This window comes from Euleptes europaea, chromosome 2 (assembly GCF_029931775.1).
Source record: "Euleptes europaea isolate rEulEur1 chromosome 2, rEulEur1.hap1, whole genome shotgun sequence".
NCBI lineage: Eukaryota > Metazoa > Chordata > Lepidosauria > Squamata > Sphaerodactylidae > Euleptes > Euleptes europaea.
The window spans coordinates 95,570,519-95,589,073 of NC_079313.1; the positions used below are offsets into that span (position 1 = coordinate 95,570,519).

The window sequence follows — 18,555 nt, forward strand, 5'->3', positions numbered from 1 at the left end:
AGGGCTGCCAGGTACCTCTTCGTAACCGGTGGGAGGTTTTGGGGGTGGGGTTTGGGGAGGGGAGGGACTTCAATGCCACAGAGTACAATTGCCAAAGCAGCCATCTCCTCCAGGTGAACTGATCTCTATCGGCTGGAGATTAGTTGTAATAGCAGGAGATCTTCAGCTAGTACCTGGAGGTTGGTAACCCTAATCCCGGATTGGAGGATCCAATCTGGCACTGAGGTGGAGTGCTTATAAAGATTTTAAGCAGAACAGTGCTAGCAATATGTTGTAGCAATATTTATTCTTATCTTTGGCCCTTTGTGCCATATACCCTTTCTCTAGAGTTTTATCTGCAGTTGTTGTCTCACATGATCTGTGACAAGCAACAAGGCAGTTATAAGAGGTCCTTGTACTTGTATTGTTGATGGCAACTTTGAACAATAGGTATAGGTTCAATTGTGGTTCAGACTCAGAATCAGTGAGAAAAGTGCTATAGATAGCTCTTAAGAGGGGATTTCAGTTTCTTGGACTGACAACAGAAGCCCCATTGACCCTGCTTCAGGAGCACTTTTAGGTGAGGCAGTCCTCTGAGACGTGTGCAAGGGAATCTCCTAATGATCTTAGCTATTCTTAACCGTTGCTGGTTTAAGCCAGGGAATCCATTACAGGTGGTGCTAGTATGGGAACGAGATTGGGATGGTAAACAGAAGTCTCAGCCCAGAAAAACAGAAAGAAGGAAGAGGTGGTGGAACGACCCAGCATAAATGTATGATATTCACTGAAAGAAGAAAAAGATATTTAAGAAAAAAAGAAAAGACAAAGCTGAAAAAAGGGGGGGACTTCATTCTGTCTCTTCCCATTTCTACGAAAGCATGGGGCAGCACTTCACTAATGAGGATGGGGAACAACCTGAGATTGATGTGGCTGAACTGCAAGAATGGTATAAAAAATTCGTGGTGGAGTGTCCGAGTGGGACTCTCTTCATGCATGAATTCAAACGCTTCTTTGGGGTACAGAACAACCAGCAGGCGGAGAGCTACGTGGAGAATATGTTCAGAGCTTTCGATAAGAATGGGGTAAGCATCCAAAAGACCAAAGTAGTACTTGGTCCTAAAGTAGAAGACTCAAATTATCTTCTAAATGTGGACTTTGAGCATTTGCTACATCTCTTATGTAACAGAAATGACAAATGTGCCAGGGTCACAGGAGACAGATTACATTTCCCATCACTTCATAAGATGGGAGAGAGATCTAAATGAATGTCTCTTGTTTAAATATTCCTGCTAAGAGCAGCTTTTTCCCTTTAAAAGTTTCCCTCTAATTTGCCTACCAAATATTAAGAATCCATATTTTGCTAAAGATTTGTGAATTGTAGATCTGATTCAATAATAGTTATGAATACAAGTCATTATAGCTACAGTCCAAAGGGCCATGTGGTGAGCTAGATAAAGCTGAATGCTTGAATTGTTATAGCAATTTAAGACATCTACACAATGCTGCCACTCCAAAAATAGCTTCCATGCACCCTGTTGAACTCTTCTGGGAACTTCATGCATAGTGTTCTCACAGCAGAAGGAACTTCTGAAAGAAAACAAATGGAGATGCGCACACCTAAAGGTGAATCACAGCCAGTAATAGTAATATAATAATCTAGCTGGGTAGAGATTAATTATCTGATGAAACATCCTATCATTTACCAGACAGTGGAAGGAGAGGAGAGCCTTTGCTTTTGCTACACTGAGAGAATCCTAAACCGGTCTACTTAGAAGTCTCATATTATTTAGTGGGGCTTACTCACAGAAAAGTGCCTGTAAAATTGCAACCTGAATGTAACAGTTGAAAGGTCATTCAGGACAGATTTGTAACATGTCACTTTGTCAAACCATTGCAGTCCATTGTTTTCTGCATTGTCATCCTGCATTTTTCAGAACTGGCTTGTGGCTCTATTTTTTGGCATTGAATGGGATTGTAGTACTAGCCTGTCCAGTGTGGACTGGTAAGATACTGTTGATGTACCTCACAGAAGGAGGGGTTGGGTTGGTGATGGAGCTGATAATGCCTCCTGGTTGCATGGTCATTTTAAAATGTCCTGCAATGCGAGAAAAAACAACAACATTATTTTTAAATGGCTGACTGAAATCAGGAACCGAGGGACTGAAACCAGAACATATTTAATTCAAAGGCCGATCACAATAAGAGGAAAGGAAGATGCTCCTAATGTTTTTGTGTATTTCGTTTGCGATGGTGGATGTTTTCTTTTTTTAAAAATGTGTGCTATGAACTACTTCTTTAAAAAAATAGTGCAAGTGGTGGGAAAAACAAAAAATGATTTCAGAAAGAGCTAGTTGTGAAACTTTAAGCTGCAACTTGGGTGGGGGAGGGGCTTTCAAGTGGTGGCTTATAATTTTCCCTCCCATAGAAGCTCAGGGGTGAAATTGCAGCAACTGACAGAACTCCAAGAGGCTGTCCAAAATTGATTAGAAAGCCACGGTCACAAGCCTTCAGCAATGGACTGAAATGCTGTCCTTATCAGATGAAAGCCTGCTGAGTATGGGAAGAAGGAAAGGGAGGCAAGTAAGCAGGAGGGCTTCCAGGGCTTGTTTTCTGGCGACAAATCCAAGAGGAGTCCGTGATGCACCACCTACTTTGAGCCTTTGCTGCAGGGATAGTCTTTGCAGGATTGTAATAAGAATATGGCATTTAATGCCACACTATGTGGAACCACTTCCTCCTGATAAGTAAGATCTGTGCATCAGCAGTGTTAAAATATCTGAATAAGGAAAGGACCTCAATCAACTAGGTTTCAAATATTGAGTACCCTTATTCAGAATGGATATTTGAGAAAAAGAAAAAAAGCAAGAGTGTAGCTATCTGAGCCTGAGCTCATCAGATCTCAGAAGCTAAGCAGGGTCAACCCTGGCAAGTATTTGGATGGGAGACCTCCAAGAAATACCAGGGGGATGATGCAGAGGCAGGCAATGGCAAACTACCTTTGAATGTGTCTGGCCTTGAAAACCCCACCAGACACTTCATTACGTGTGGTAAGGTACATATCTGGTTAGTACTGATCACCAAATAGATTTAAGATGACATTTGGCATCTGCATCAACCAAAAGCTATTTCAGGAAACAAAAGTTCATTATGTGTAGGACATAAGTCAGAGATCCCCAACCTTTTTCAGCCCATGGGCACCTTTGGAATTCTGACACAGCATGGTGGGCGCAGTCACAGATGGTCTCTGCCGTAGGAGGCCGAGCCAGACACAAAATGGCTGCTGCAGCTTACCTTCAGTCACACAGTGAAGATCCTTGTAGGGTGGTGGCCACTGTTGCCAAAGCAACATTAAAAAAAATCAGCATAGCCTATCAAATCTCCAATGGCCAATCAGAAACCCTGCTGGGCAAAAGCCCTACCTGGCCCCGCCCACTTTCTAAAAAAACACAGGTGCCAGGAAAGGTGTTGGTGGGCACCATGGTGCCCACTGGCACCACATTGGAGACCCCTAACATAAGTAAAACAAATGATCAAAGAAACAAGCAAAAAATAATGTAAAATCACCACATTAAGGCTGTAGTAAAGGGCAAAAACCATGGCAACGAGCTGTAGTTTCGTTTCACTCTCCATTGGTTTTGGATCTCTTTGACAAGTTAGCACTACATTTTGTGACAGTTGTTGCAAAATAGGCTGCTAATTAAACTGCTAATTAATTTTAGGATCCTTGTGGCCACTGGCTAATAGGTAATGACAGAAACGAAATTAAACAGACTCTCCTTTGTCAATTAATTTTCAGCTTAATTATATGCCATCAGTTTTTGTTTTCGTATCTGTCTAATGTATTTTTGTCCCTCCCTTCCTCGCAGGAGCTCACTGCAGTATGTGTAATTCTCTCCTCCCCATTTAATCATTACTGTTATATGCAACCTGTTTTGCTTATCTATCTATCAGGTATTTAGTTAAAGAAAAAATAATCATGCCACCTCTCCAGGTGGCTTACAAAATAATAAATACAAATCATTAAAAGATATTAATTAAAACCCAGCATTTAAAACCCAGTCCAGCATAAAAATGTAGACCATAAAAAGAGAACCCTGGCAGGTAAAAATAAGTTTCCAGACCAAATTAATGTTAAAAGATTTAACGCTATAATTAAAAGCCTGGGTGAACATAAATTTTTTGGCCTAGAGCCTTAAAGAAAGCAATTTAGGTGCCAGGTGAGCATCAAGGAGAAGGGCGTTCCATAATCGAGGAGGTGCTGCTGCTGAAAAGGCCGTCTCTGATTGCCACCTGCCTAACCTCTGAAAGTAGGGGCACAGAGAGCATGTGAGGCAGATCTTAACTGGCAGGCTGGATAATATGGGAGGAGACAACCCTTAAATCACCCTGGCCCTGAGTAATTTAGGATTTTAAAGCTAAGGACCAGCACTTTGAATTATGCCTGGAAACCAACAGGCAGCCAGCACATATTTTCAGCACTGGAATAATAAGGTCCCTGTATCCCACTCCTGACAAACTGATGTTTCCAAAAGCAGCCCCACATAAAGTGCATTACAGTAACCTAACCTGGATATAATCAGGGCATGGATCACTGTGGCCAGATCATGTTTTTTGAGGAATGGCCGTAAGTGGCCAGCTGAAGCTGATAAAAAGATACTTAAATGCAACAGAAGAGATCTGGGCCTCCAACGGTACGCCAGGATCCAGCAGTACTCCCAACCTACAAACCTGGTCCTTTGAGGGGAGCGCAGCCTTATTCAGGTCAGGCTGACTCCTCAGTCCTCAAGCAGCTTTTGTCACTGATCAGCAGAACCTCAGTCTTGTCTGGACTGAGATTCAGTTTATTGGCCTTCATCCATCACATGACTATCTCCAGGCACCTGTTCAGGACTTCTGCAGATCCACCTGACTCAGTGGCATCTTATTCCAAACTCCCCAATGATCTCTCCCAGCAGTTTCATGTAGATGTTAAACAGCATCCATCTATCTATCTAATCACATTGTATCTTGCCCTTCCCCAAGGAGATCAAGGTGGTTCACATGGTTCTACTTTCCTAATTTTCTCCTCATGAAACGGGATGCTGAGAGAGTGACTGACCCAAGATCATCCAGCAACGTGTGGATTTGAATCATGGTCTCCCAGATCCTAGTTCAACATTCTAACTGCCACCTTTCTCTACCACCTGTCCTTTCCATTGTAGTAACCACTTGAGAGAGCCAGAAAAGGTTCTAAAATATGCCAGGAGAACTGGATAGTAAAAGGAAGCGAGGTGGTATAATGACACATTCTGGATGTTCAAAATGATGCAAAAAGAAGCAGGGCAATTGTTCTCTATATCAAGGACAGGAAAAACAACAAACAGATTTGTGTTAATACTTGGGAAGAAATTCCTAGTCAGTAAAATATCATCATTAGTTGGAATTCTGAACCAGGCCATAAAATATAGATTAAAAAATCACACAATGGGTCCAGGGACAAATGGTGTGTGTGTGTGGGGGGAATCTATAAACCTAGGGATAGCAGCTGTAGGACTGTCTGTTGCATCCCTTGGGAAAGTATCTTGCCAATTTTGAAAGAATTTAACCGGCTGCGAGTTTGCCTTTGATGAGTGCAATTTAAAGTGCTAGTTCTTACCTCTAATGCACACCTAAACAGTCCGTAAGTCATATTGAAATGTTCAACCATTGAGATCCTTGTTAGACATCCTGTTCAGTGTCCATCATGTTCTGAGGGAAGATAGATAGCAAGCAGAGGTCTTTATCTTTTCTCCCCCCCCCCCACTTTATAATTTTAAGAGTTTTATTTCAATACACAAACATAACATATAAACATAAAACATAAGCAGTCATTGGTTCTTGTAGTTTATCCGGGCTGTGTAACCGTGGTCTTGGAATTTTCTTTCCTGACGTTTCGCCAGCAACTGTGGCAGGCATCTTCAGAGTAGTAACACTGAAGGACAGTGTCTCTCAGTGTCAAGGGTGTAGGAAGAGTAATATATAGTCAGAAAGGGGTTGGGTTTGAGCTGAGTATTGTCCTGCAAAAGTAATGTGCTAATCATTGTTCTGTAAGTATCAAGATAATGTGCTAATGAGGGTATGGTATGTTAATATGGAACCATTGTATCCTGAAGTGATCTGTTAATGTGTGTAATCCAAAGCTAATCTGTATGGCTATTGTTGAATGTTGCCTTTGTTAGTCTGGAGGTTTTTAGAACAGGAAGCCAAGCCTTATTCATTCTTAAACTCTCCTCTTTTCTGTTAAAGTTGTGCTGATGTTTATAAATTTCAATGGCTTCTCTGTGCAATCTGACAAAATAGTTGGTAGAATTGTCCAGTCTTTCAGTGTCTTGGAATAAGACCCTGTGTCCTGTTTGTGTCAGTCCATGTTCAGCCACTGCTGATTTCTCAGGTTGGCCAAGTCTGCAGTATCTTTCATGTTCTTTTATTAGCACATTACTTTTGCAGGACAATACTCAGCTCAAACCCAACCCCTTTCTGACTATATATTACTCTTCCTACACCCTTGACACTGAGAGACACTGTCCTTCAGTGTTACTACTCTGAAGATGCCTGCCACAGTTGCTGGCGAAACGTCAGGAAAGAAAATTCCAAGACCACGGTTACACAGCCCGGATAAACTACAAGAACCAATGAACTCTGACCGTGAAAGCCTTCGACAATATAAGCAGTCATATTCATACAGTTTATGTGGAGCTTACTTTTGAAATTTACATTTTAATAGTTCACTTTTTGAGTTACATTACTCTATCTTTTCAATATATCTTCATAGCTAATAATATCTAATAATTTATTTATTGTGAAATATGTATTACCTAAATCTTTCTTTTTCTGTTTTAATTTTATTCTTAATTTTCAACTATATAATTAAAAAGGCATTCCATTTCCCCTTAAATTCTGAAATTGGTCTATTATGTATAAAGGAGGTTAGTTCTGCCATAGTTGCATATTTTGTTAATTTATTCATAAATTGGCTGATACAGATTTGGATGGATGAATAAGTAGGCTGATTATGCGTTGAGCAGGAGGTTGGACTAGATGGCCTATATGGCCCCTTCCAACTCTATGATTCTATGATAAGTAGTTATTATTTTGGATTTTATTCTCTCATCTTTTTCTATAGCTTTAACTACTTTTGTTGTGGTTTGAGTTAATTCTGTTAATTATAATTGTGATAATCTGTAAAACTGATAATCTTGTATTTTTATGAAGCTTTTGTCAGCTACCTCATGAAAATTTTATTGAGAGACTAAATAGAAATTGGTTCTTGTAGGTTATCTGGGCTGTGTAACTGTGGTCTTGGAATTTTCTTTCCTGACGTTTCGCCAGCAACTGTGGCAGGCATCTTCAGAGTAGTAACACTGAAGAGCAGTGTCTCTCAAATAGAAATGTTTTAGATTTTTTAAAAAAATTATAGCTTACCTATACAATCAAAATTCAGAAGCAGTTATACCAGGAGCATTGTCCTAGGCAAATGAGTTTTGTCTGCATGGACAATGAAAGTAATCAGAGGATGTTTCAACCACAAACCTATGCTTCTCTGTGGAATTATGAACTCCACCCAACATTCCTAACCCCCTTCCATACAAGGTCACGTGCTGAGATGAGAGGTGAGTCAAGAGTTCCTGAGGAATTACAGGAATTACTCCTTCTCTTGCAAATTACTTCAAGGACTGGACTTCACAGTTTGATATCTCAGGACCATGTAAAAATCTCAAAGCAACAGTAATGTAATAACTTTTATTAGAACTAAGTTAAATGTTGCAAAGTGTTATGCAAACTTGCAAGTTCCTCAGAACTGTTGCTTCTAGATGTTTTCCCTCCCACTCAATGGTGACCAGCAAATTGTGAGCAGGTAAAGTTGCAGAATACCTATGTGCAGACAGAAGCATATACTACAATAAAAACAAACTCATGAACAAGCCAGAAACTAGAACTTCTGCAATAAATGGTATTGATCTTACACATCCTAGTCTAATTTGAATGGTAATGAATTGTTACATGTGAGGTATCCAAAGTGTTTTTGAGGAGCCATTTGCATTGAGAATGTAATGCCTGATCTAGCATTTCCATTGATGTTGCTGCTATTCTACAGTGGCAATTTGTGTGGGTAAAGCAACATGCAACGCTCTCACGAATTTTGAAAGTGATGGCAGTTTCTGTGAAGGTTGACTTGGGAATGGTTTCTTGTGGTTTGATCCCCAGGGATATCTGTAAATTACATGCAGCAGTTTACAAATGTCTGAACTGATTATGACTAGTCTTTTTAATTAATTGATTAAAATATAGGTACTCTACTTTTTCCCTTGTGACTCAAGTCAGCTTACCATTCCAGAACTAAAAAAAAAAAAAACCATATAAAATATAGTAAAACCCATTTTGCCTCCTCCCCAAGAAAACATAGTCAAAGCATTTATTATTCTATAGAAACCCCAATGCAATAAATTGACACTGGTCTATATGTCAGTTAAGGGAAGCTGAAATTACCTGAGCTTTTCAAAATTAAATTCCTATTTTGTCTCCACAGGATAACACCATTGACTTCCTAGAATATGTGGCTGCCTTGAATCTTGTTTTGCGAGGAAAGTTGGAACACAAACTAAAATGGACCTTCAAAGTATATGATAAAGACGGGAATGGTTGCATAGACAAAAATGAGCTTTTAGAAATAGTTGAGGTAAGTAGAAATATATAATTTGTGACTAGATAGGCCACCTAGTTCCATAGCTCCGGGGTGGTAGCTTCTGTATAAACCATCTTGACTTGAAATAAGTGTGTAAAAATTCTCCTGTTTGTGAAGACATGGAAAACCTAGTTATGGGAAGGCATGAGATCTCAGTACAGCAGGATCTGTTGATTCTCCAGTCCTGAATGAGAAAAGCATGCAACTTAAGTGAAGCATTCATCCCTCTTCTTTGAAAATAGATATCTTAACTATGCCTTTTCTCTGATCATTTCATTTGAGGTTTCTGAAATTATATTGTATTTTTAAAATAAGCACTTTGATAAGAATAAATAATTTTAATATTTTTGCTTGTTATGTTCATTCAGCATCATTCATTCAATATAGTATCTGTATATGAATGGTTAAATCTACACACACACACACGAGCACACGCACACTGCTTTTAGTACATCTATATGTATCATAAGTCATATAGCAGTGACAGTTAGTGAGGCTTCAACACAAAGGATAGACTCCTAAATCTCTTTCTCTCTTGCCTAGTTTTTCAAAAGTGCGTAGGTATGAGTCAAGTTGGGGATGATGCAATAGTCTGGTTTTCTTGTAATGTTCCAGATTTTGATGACAGTGTTTGGATAGGGGAAAGGAGTTACAACTAGGGAGGGCAAAACAACAATAACAACGGTATATTTTGGATTCAGATATATTGGACCCAAAAAAATATCGGTATTCCTGATAATACTAAATTCTAATACCGGTATGGTATTCGGATTTGTTTTTGTTTTTTTAAGTTTCCAAATTTTTCGGGTCCATTATTCTCTATAGGGAAACTTTTTGGGTAGCTGGGGGGGTGTTTTTAAAGGTACAAGCACCAAAATTGCAGGAGTGCTTCTAGTGCCTATCCTTTAAATAACCCCCACATTTCAAATAGGTTGGACCAAGGGGTCCAATTCTATGGGCCCCTGAACAGGGTGTTCCCATCCATCCTCCATTATTTCCCATGGAGGGGGGAGAGCCTCCAAGTTGCTTCCAGGGCAAAAGCTATGCCTGCAAGCAGTAATCACTGGACAGAAGTTTCCAATGGAAGAACCAGCACACAAGCCCAACAGAACCATTGTAGAACACAGTAGTCCCATTAGAACCACAAGCCAATTTGCCAATCCAAACAAAAACAAAATCAAACCAGAGAATCTCTGCAGTGGAAAGCCCAGATGGGGAGGGGGCACTTTTACAAGCCCAACAGAAACAATGGCAGGGTGCACAGGCCCAGCAGAACCCAGTGCCACTCTGGCAGTGGAGAAGTAATGTGAAACTGGAGAATCATATTGGAAAAATCCAAACGGGGTGGGGGAACACAAAGCAACTCTGGCAAAGAAAAAAAAATATTGAAACTGACAAGCATACTTCAAATAGATGGAGGAAACCCAAGGAGACACAGAAACAAAGGTGGGGGGAGCAACAAAAAATGGGAAGGGTGAGAAAAACCCCGCTCGGTAGCCTGAAACTGCAGGCTCCCGATCTTCCCAGTTAATCCTGAATATTTCTGGGATTTTTGGGGACCATTTTTTCAGCATCTTGAAAAAATCCTGGATATATTTGGGATGCCAAATGTACTCCAAAATACAAGTAAGGTATTTTCAGGTATATTTTCTGCTCAGTAGAATCTGAATGCACACCGCTACTTACGACATAACCTTAAGAAATATATGTTGGCCTTGGGTAGGCCAGCAAAATGAGATTCCTAGGTGGTAGTGCAGAGTTCCCAGCAGTCTAGAACTGCTAAAGAATTAGACTCAAACAAAAACAAAAAACATATTTAGGGAATCACTGGTTTTAATAGAATGTAAAAGGAATGATTATGTTGTCACATGTTTAAGCAGCTTAGAAACTGTTGAGCACTGACACCAAAACACTGGAATTGTTGGAAAATCTGTGTTGTGGATAGATAACCAATATTCACACATGGGCAAGGGTTTTTTGTAAGAACAGAAGAATTCATATGCATTCTGTTATCTTCTATTTCTTTATGAACTTCCATACTGGGCAAGTCTCCCATGTCCCTTCAGAAGGGATCTCAGACCATGAAAAGAGGAGGTCTATAACATCCTCTGCCACATCCTCTTCTTCCTCCCCTCTGGATGCTGCAGGTTTTGGGAAGGGGGGAATCTTGATCCAGGCTGGTTGGGCTTCTATAACTCTGACTGGCTTCATCCCTTGCTGACCACCCTTTCCAGCCATATCTCCACCCCCAAGTAGAGCCTACCACCAATATTACCTGGGCCCTGCTGGGTTTACCCCTTGACATGTCACTTCCTACTCCCTTCAGGAGGCTATTCAACCACAGTGGAAAGTTTCTAAAGTCCAGCCTAGGTGGCCACCACCCAGCCTTTGCTGCCACCATCCAAGCAGCTGAGGCCATCTGCCATGTCCAGGCCACCCTATTGCCCCACCCATCATCAAGCTTGGATTGTCAGGTCAACACCCACCTGGAAACGCCACATGCGGGCCTCCCATGATCTCTCCAAGATCTGGACATTCTTACAAACAGCCATCTAGTTAGAAATGAAGATTAATGCTGTGTGATTTGAAAGCCCTTACGTGCAGTGCAGACAGCAACCTGTGTAAAGGAGCAACTAAAAATATCTCACAAAGATTACTGCCCCAGTTATTATTAAAAAGCCTAGGAGAAAGGATTACATGTGGCAAGAATAGAACCATTAAGTTTAACCATCCTCTAGTCAGAGCAACAAAATTGGTTTTAATGTAAAAGTGCCCAACCTGCCTCTCTTTGTCCCTGCATTGACCTAGACACCTGCAGAGCTAATTACTTCTAGTAAAATTAGACCTTGATTTCTTTACTGAGCCAGCCTGTCATCTTAGGTGAGTCATAAGCATCAGGAGTGTAAGAAGCTAATGACCTATATCATCAGAATTGTCTGACTTACGTAAATTCAACCTTAGTTTTAAGGTCAGTAGGGATTTATCCATGGCAGAGTCAACCCACAGTCTGCTAAAGGGCCACACTTCCAAAGAATAGCTGTTGCTAAGATCAATCCCTCTGTCAATGTTTTTCACCAACAAGTGAAGACTTTTTTGTTTCATCTGGGAAACCCCCAGTAATGTTTACTGGCCTTCCTTCTAGTGTTGTTTATGTGTTTTCATTAAATTAATTTATAATTTGATGAAATTTTTTATGTTTAAATGTTTTAATTTTTTCTTCTGTTTCCCACTTTGTGGACTCTGGGTGCAAAAAACGGCTTAAAAAGGTTTTAAATAAATAATGAATAAATAATGATTAAATCTTCAAATACAAAAATTAAAACAGATTCAAACGAGAGATCGATGAATGTACAATCTACTATTCACAATGGCTATTAACTAAATAGGGCAGAGATACTTCTGAATATCAGGTGCTGGGGATAAAGGAGGAGGAATATTGTTCTGCTTGTGAATTTGATGGAATCGTCTTTCTAGCTGTTGTTTAAATTGATTTATTTGTTTAGGAAATTTATATTTTGCCTCTCCAGAGACCTGCTTGAGGTGGCTCACAAATAAAAGCAACATTGTAAAAACATAAAACAACTTCCTCAATATTCGGTATTAAAACTGGCTGTCATACTGGACAAGATCCTTGTTCTGATTGTTAAGGTTTTTTCTTGTATTCCTTGAGATGTTTTGTGTTCCCAACAAAGGTAACCCTATACATCAATCTGATTACTCCATCAAGGAAGAGATTTTGTAGCCCTTTCTCTTGTGTGTAGAAACATCTGAGAAGCATAGAATCATAGAGTTGGAAGGGACCACCAGGGTCATCTAGTCCAACCCCCTGCACAATGCACAATGGTTCTACTCTGAGGGATATGCAGTTGGATAATACATCAAAATCTGTCCTTAATGGTGTCCATTCTTTAGTGTAGTTAATATAAATAACCCAGGTGCAGTAATTAACATTTGATAACAGTTGGAAATGTTCAGATATGATTATTTTGGCTTGTTGGAATAATGATGGCTTGAGCTTGCAAGAGCTCTTGGTTTAGGAGAGCCCACCCTTCACTCGCTCCTTTCCCTTACAACATATTCTCACCCATGGAATGACTCTCATCATGCCTCTGCATTCATTACAGTCAGCCCTATTGCCTACTAAAATCTAACATACACATCTGGCTACACACTTCCTTGCCCCCCCCCCCATAGCAAAAGGAATTCTAGGAGGACATGGTCACTTCCCCCTAAGGTCCCCACCACCTTCACCCCATCTACCAACTCTTGACTGTTGGTTAATATTAAGGTGAGTATGGTCGAACCCCTCATAGCTTCCTCAACCATTTGAAAAAGGAAGTTGTTGGCCAGGCAAATCAGGAAGTTACATGACTCTGGATGCTTATCAGAGGTTGTCTCCCAGCACACATCAGGGAAATTGAAGTCACCCGTAGCTACAAGACCATGTTGCTTGGATACACTGTCAAGCTGCTCAAGGAGGACAGCATCCACCTCCACTTGCTCAGTTCCATAGAAGCACAGGTGTTATTTATCTGACAAAGAAAGCTTTGACTCTCGAAAGCTTGTACCTCGACTCGAAAATCTTGTTGGCCTCTAAGGTGCTACTTGACTTTAATATAGCTCCTCTACTGCAGATCAACATGGCTACTACTCTCTGAAACGGGTCTTTTTGTGTGAGCTATTCTGTTGGAGGCAAAGACATTTGCTCCCCACTTTTCCACAATACATCAGAAGCAGAGGCTGAGCATTCCGTCCCACTAACAATAACAGTAGGTGCACACTAAAGGGCCTGAACAGGTGCAATAACTATAATAAAGGAAACAAAGATAATCAAAAACAAAATCATAAAATAGAATCAGAGTTGAAAGAGACCACCAGGGTAACCTAGTCCAACCCCCTGCACAATGCAGGAAATTCCAAACTATCTCCCCCCACACACACACACACACACACCCTGTGAACAATACTCTATGCCCAGAAGATGGCCAAGGTGCTCTCCCTCTCATGATCTGCCTAAGGTCATAGAATCAGCATTGCTGACAGATGGCCATCTAGCCTCTTCTTAAAAACCTCCAGGGAAGGAGAGCTGTTCCACTGAGGAACCACTCTAACTGTTAAAATGAACTGAAATGATTCAAATACAATTTATGATCACATCTCTAAACTCTTAAACCTGATGATCAGAAACAGGAGCATTTAATCCCCTGAGATATCCCACTAATCATTGGAGCAGAGAATATCGCACAGACAGAAGAAACCTGTTTCGCATGTATAAATCCGCCTTACATGTCTTCCTTGTCGTGCCAGCATGGTATAGTGGTTAAGAGCGGTGGTTTGGAGCGGTGGACTCTGATCTGGAGAACCGGGTTTGATTCCCCACTCCTCCATATGAGGAGCGGAGGCTAATCTGGTGAACTGGGTTGGTTTCACCACTCCTACACATTATGCCAGCTAGGTTACCTTGGGCTAGTCACACTCTCTCAACCCCACCTACCTCAGAGGGTGTCTGTTGTGGGGAGGGGGAGGGAAGGTGATTGTAAGCCAGTTTGATTCTTCCTTAAGTGGTAGAGCAAGTCAGCATCTAAAAACCAACTCTTCTTCTTGATCATGCTGGCAACACCCTTCCCTCCAAGCTCCCCTTGAAACCACAAGTTACATTAGAGTGTTTCTCCTTGTTGCTTTTTGTCCATGATTTTTCAATCTTTTGACTATGTTTTACAGCTTTACCTCAGAATCATACAGTTGGTTTTTGGGTTGCTTTCCCCTTAAAATTACTTCTTTCATAACTCATCTTCTTCCTTCCAGGCTATTTACAAACTAAAGCAAATATGCCAGCCTGAAGATGGAACAGAGGCCCCCCATCTCACTCCAGATGAAGTTGTCGACAGGATATTTCAATTAGTGGATGAAAATGGAGATGGTAAGATGTGTGCTATTAGGATGAGATTGGTGCCCCAATTTGTAACACTGTTGCCTGGCAAATTTTTAATTGGTACACTGAAATTTGTTCTCATTTTGTCATTTTAGAACCTGAGGCTGGAGGGGTTCGATTCATTTAAATTTTTAAGGATGTTCCCCAAGTATAAATTTTTGGCCCATGAACTGACTGTCATTCTTCAAATTTATTTTGTCCACCATTTTTACCGTAATTAGAACTGAGGCAAATATTAGGGCATTTTGATTATCATACCAGAAGTTGTGCATTGTGTTTCTTCTGGCTCAGGGTGTAGATCCTTCACTGGGCTTGTCCTGTTCAGATTTCCTCAAGACCTTCTTAGCTCTCTTGTTGAGAGGAGTGCAAAAATAAGCAAAAAGTATGGTTTTAGGGTTTTGAAAATAAAGTAAACTGGGTTCACTTTACCACCCTCAGTACTCATAATCCTAATTAATGAGAATCTGAAATGGCTCGGTCTTGACATTCTGGTAATCGTTTTCTAATGAAGAAGGAAAGCAGAATTTTCATCTTTGGACACAGCGAACGGAGGGATTCGGTCAACCCTCATCCTCCATATTTCCCCTCTTCTCCAGTGAAAAGGGTGATGATAGGTGGCAGAGGAAAGAACCTTGGTTAACACATTGGCAGCAAAGGAGTGTTACATAGTCACTGATTGTGCACACATACAGAATATATGAGATTTCATTTGTTCTCCTGCATCTTTGACACACTGTCACTGCGTCTCTCTTGCATTGATTCTGTAGGGCAGTTGTCTCTGGATGAATTCATGGATGGAGCACGGAGAGACAAATGGGTGATGAAGATGTTACATATGGATATGAATCCAGGAGGATGGATTGTTGCACAAAGGAAAAATTCACTGTTTTAATAACTGCCTACATAACTTGGGAAGTGTGACAATGAAAAGGTGCAGAGTATTGCACTTCCAGATGTTATCATCAAGGGAGCACATCCTTTTAATGTTAGAACCTTCTGATTATCCAGCAGAATACTTCAGGGAACTCTGAGAGACCAAGCATCCATCTCTTACACATACATACTGAAAGCAACGTGGAGTGCTAACATCTGAAGACCACTACTGACCAGCCAGGCTGGAGGACATTTGCCATTCTGCATGTTGGCTCACACTTATGGTTGCATGCTGAACAACTAAAGTACAAGAGTCGTACCCTAAAAGCTTAGTGGCATTTGATACATTTAGAACACACAAGTTGACTGGTGAGTGAGTCATCCTGCTTTCTTTGTAGCTCAGTGTGTCGAAGCGGGTCAGTGCCTTTCGAGTTACTACGCTCTTAGAATTGACCCCTTCCTGAGAAGTAGTATGTTATCTTATTCAGATAGTCACCGACTAAGCAGGACTCAACTACTTTACTCACTTAAAAAGTAAGTCTTTTTATTGATGTACTCCAATGTAATTGTGTAGATATATGTGTATATGCAAGTATTACAAAGTCTTAATATTCAGTATCAATGTATACAGTAAAGCAAGCAAGTTCTACATACTATTCAGTTTTAAAATCCAACACTTAAAATATAACAGTTAAAGAAGTCTGATTTAGTTCAAAGTATCTAATTCACAATATCTAGAATAATATATTTGTAAAGCCATAAATACCAACACCATCTTCTGAAACCCTCTGAGAGAGGTCTGAGGTTCTAGCCCTCTGCCTGCCTGTATTTATACTGTTTTCAGGCACCTTTAATTCTAAACTAATTGAGAAACTAATTCTCAACTAATTGAGAAACTAATTCTCAAGCAGTCAGCATTTTTACTGCACATGCTCAGTGGCCTCTCTTTGCATTACCAAATAAGGACTTCCTTCCTTACCAGGCTATTTTGCTAAACTATAAACAATCAGTTTTGAGCTTTATTAGCTCTCTATATACTCAATTTTAGTATCATTCTCATCCTCAGAAAAATACGCTTAGATTGAACCCATTCATTAATTTCTAGCATCAAGTTTACATGTTTAAATCATAAAATACAATATATTGTTTACATTACATCATTATAGCATAGTCAGCATATGTATACTCGAAGTCATTGTGAGAATAAGAATTAAGCACTCAGTTCTGCATTTCAATCGTTATATAAGAAGTTGCAAAACGTTTCTCATTATTTTAAGAAACTGTTTCTCATTATCAAAACTGCTGAGAAAGGTCTTTGGAAATAAGCAGAATATTCTTATGGTAAATCTGCAATGTCATTGTTACCTTTGACAGAGTATTATGAGCAGAAGCCTCTATGGCAAAGACTATTCTCCTTTATTTTAAAAGGAAATTAAACCTCTGCCATATATCTTTTGCTGTTTGTATGTGTGTACCTTGTAGTTTTATAATGAATAATTCTGCATATGTACAACAATTCCATGTTCATGTGCTCTGATATATCAAAGCCTGTGACAGTGTGTTGTTCCATGCCTGAAGAGGCATAAGTTTACTGAAACAAAGAAAGTGTTTTTTGTAACAGTCTTTAAAGAGGTAGTTGGGCTGTTATGATACATGCATACCTCAAAGATACTGCAGATTTGGTTCCAGACCACCACAATAAAACGAATATCATAATAAAGTGAGACACACCATTTTTTTTTGTTTCCAGTGCATGTAAAAGTTCTGTTTACACTATACTGTAAATTAAGGGTGAAATAGCATTATGTCTAAAAAAATGTACTATAATAATAATGAAAAAGAGGTGAGCACATGCTGTTGGAAAAATGGCACCGATAGACTTGATCAAAAATTCAATATCTGTGAGGCGCAATAAAACGAGGTATGTCTGTATTTAGGTTGTGTGTTCTAATAGCCTTGTTGACTGTGTAGAGTACAGTAAATGTCCCACTGCATATTTAAACTATATGGGCCTTGTCTCATCATATGTGAAAGTCAGACTTTCTAACGTGTTTTGTAACATTCCAAGCATGCAACCAAATATTGTCACAGCAAAATACTGTATTTAATGAATCTGCAGAGCCTAGTTAGATGGAGTACAGGATATTGATGTTGAATGCAACTACCAACTTTTTCCCTTTATCCATTCATTCATTGTCTTTGTTAGCTTTATCCACAGAATAGAATGAATTGGAGTCATTCATTTTGCAGACGTTTCAGTGCAATTAAGGAAACTTTGGAACAATTCAGATGGTCCTTCAGATTATGTTTGGAGGATCAGGAATGTGCTACACACCCTCCACCCTTCTCATGCACTGATCCCTCTCCCATTACCTACTTTTCTGTATTGGAAGCTTGCCATGATGTCAAAATTTAGCAAACTGTAGTTGATGCTCATTGAGATTGCCTCCAAACCCATTTTAGTTTGCAAACCCATTTTAGATACTAATTTCAGATCATGGTTTCAAAGTGAATGCTAACTATAGTTTGCTAAATTCAGATGTTATGTTCAGAGAAGCCATTGCACATTCCCATTATGTTTAGAATATAGGAATGTAGCATCTGAATTGAGTCTGTGTCTTGAATAAGAGGCAATGATCCTTCACAACTGCTGAGCCTACAACACTTTGTGAATAGTGAACAGCCACCAGTTGATCATTAGTATATAGCCTCATATATATTATTATAGTTACTAAATCCCTTCAAATACAGGAGAACTCATTTATTTGAGTGGCCTAAGATACATTCAGACACTAAAACCTAATTTTCATAAATAGTAGATCAGGTAATAGACCCTATAACTGCACTGCACTACTACATCTGCAAATGTAGACACGCAATGTAGATGCAACTCCTGGCTGGGAAATACCTGGAGATTTGGAGGGTGGAGCCTGGGGAGGGCAGGGTTTGGTGAGAGGAGGGACCTCTACAGGGTATATTGCCATAGAGTCCACCCTCCAAAGCAGCAATTTTCTCCAGGTGAACAAATCTTCATCGTCTGAAGAACACTTGTAATTCTGAGAGCTCCAGG

The 18,555-nt window shown here is 39.9% G+C and overlaps 1 protein-coding gene across 1 annotated transcript; it reads left to right on the forward strand.

Moving 5' to 3' along the window:
* The first annotated feature begins 857 nt into the window (after positions 1–857).
* GUCA1B (guanylate cyclase activator 1B) lies at positions 858–15,525 on the forward strand. Its single transcript, XM_056845057.1, has 4 exons — positions 858–1,061; positions 8,525–8,674; positions 14,486–14,600; positions 15,380–15,525. The coding sequence occupies exons 1-4, from the start codon at positions 858–860 to the stop codon at positions 15,502–15,504; spliced, it is 594 nt and encodes a 197-aa protein (XP_056701035.1). The 3' UTR covers positions 15,505–15,525.
* The last annotated feature ends 3,030 nt before the right edge of the window (positions 15,526–18,555 follow it).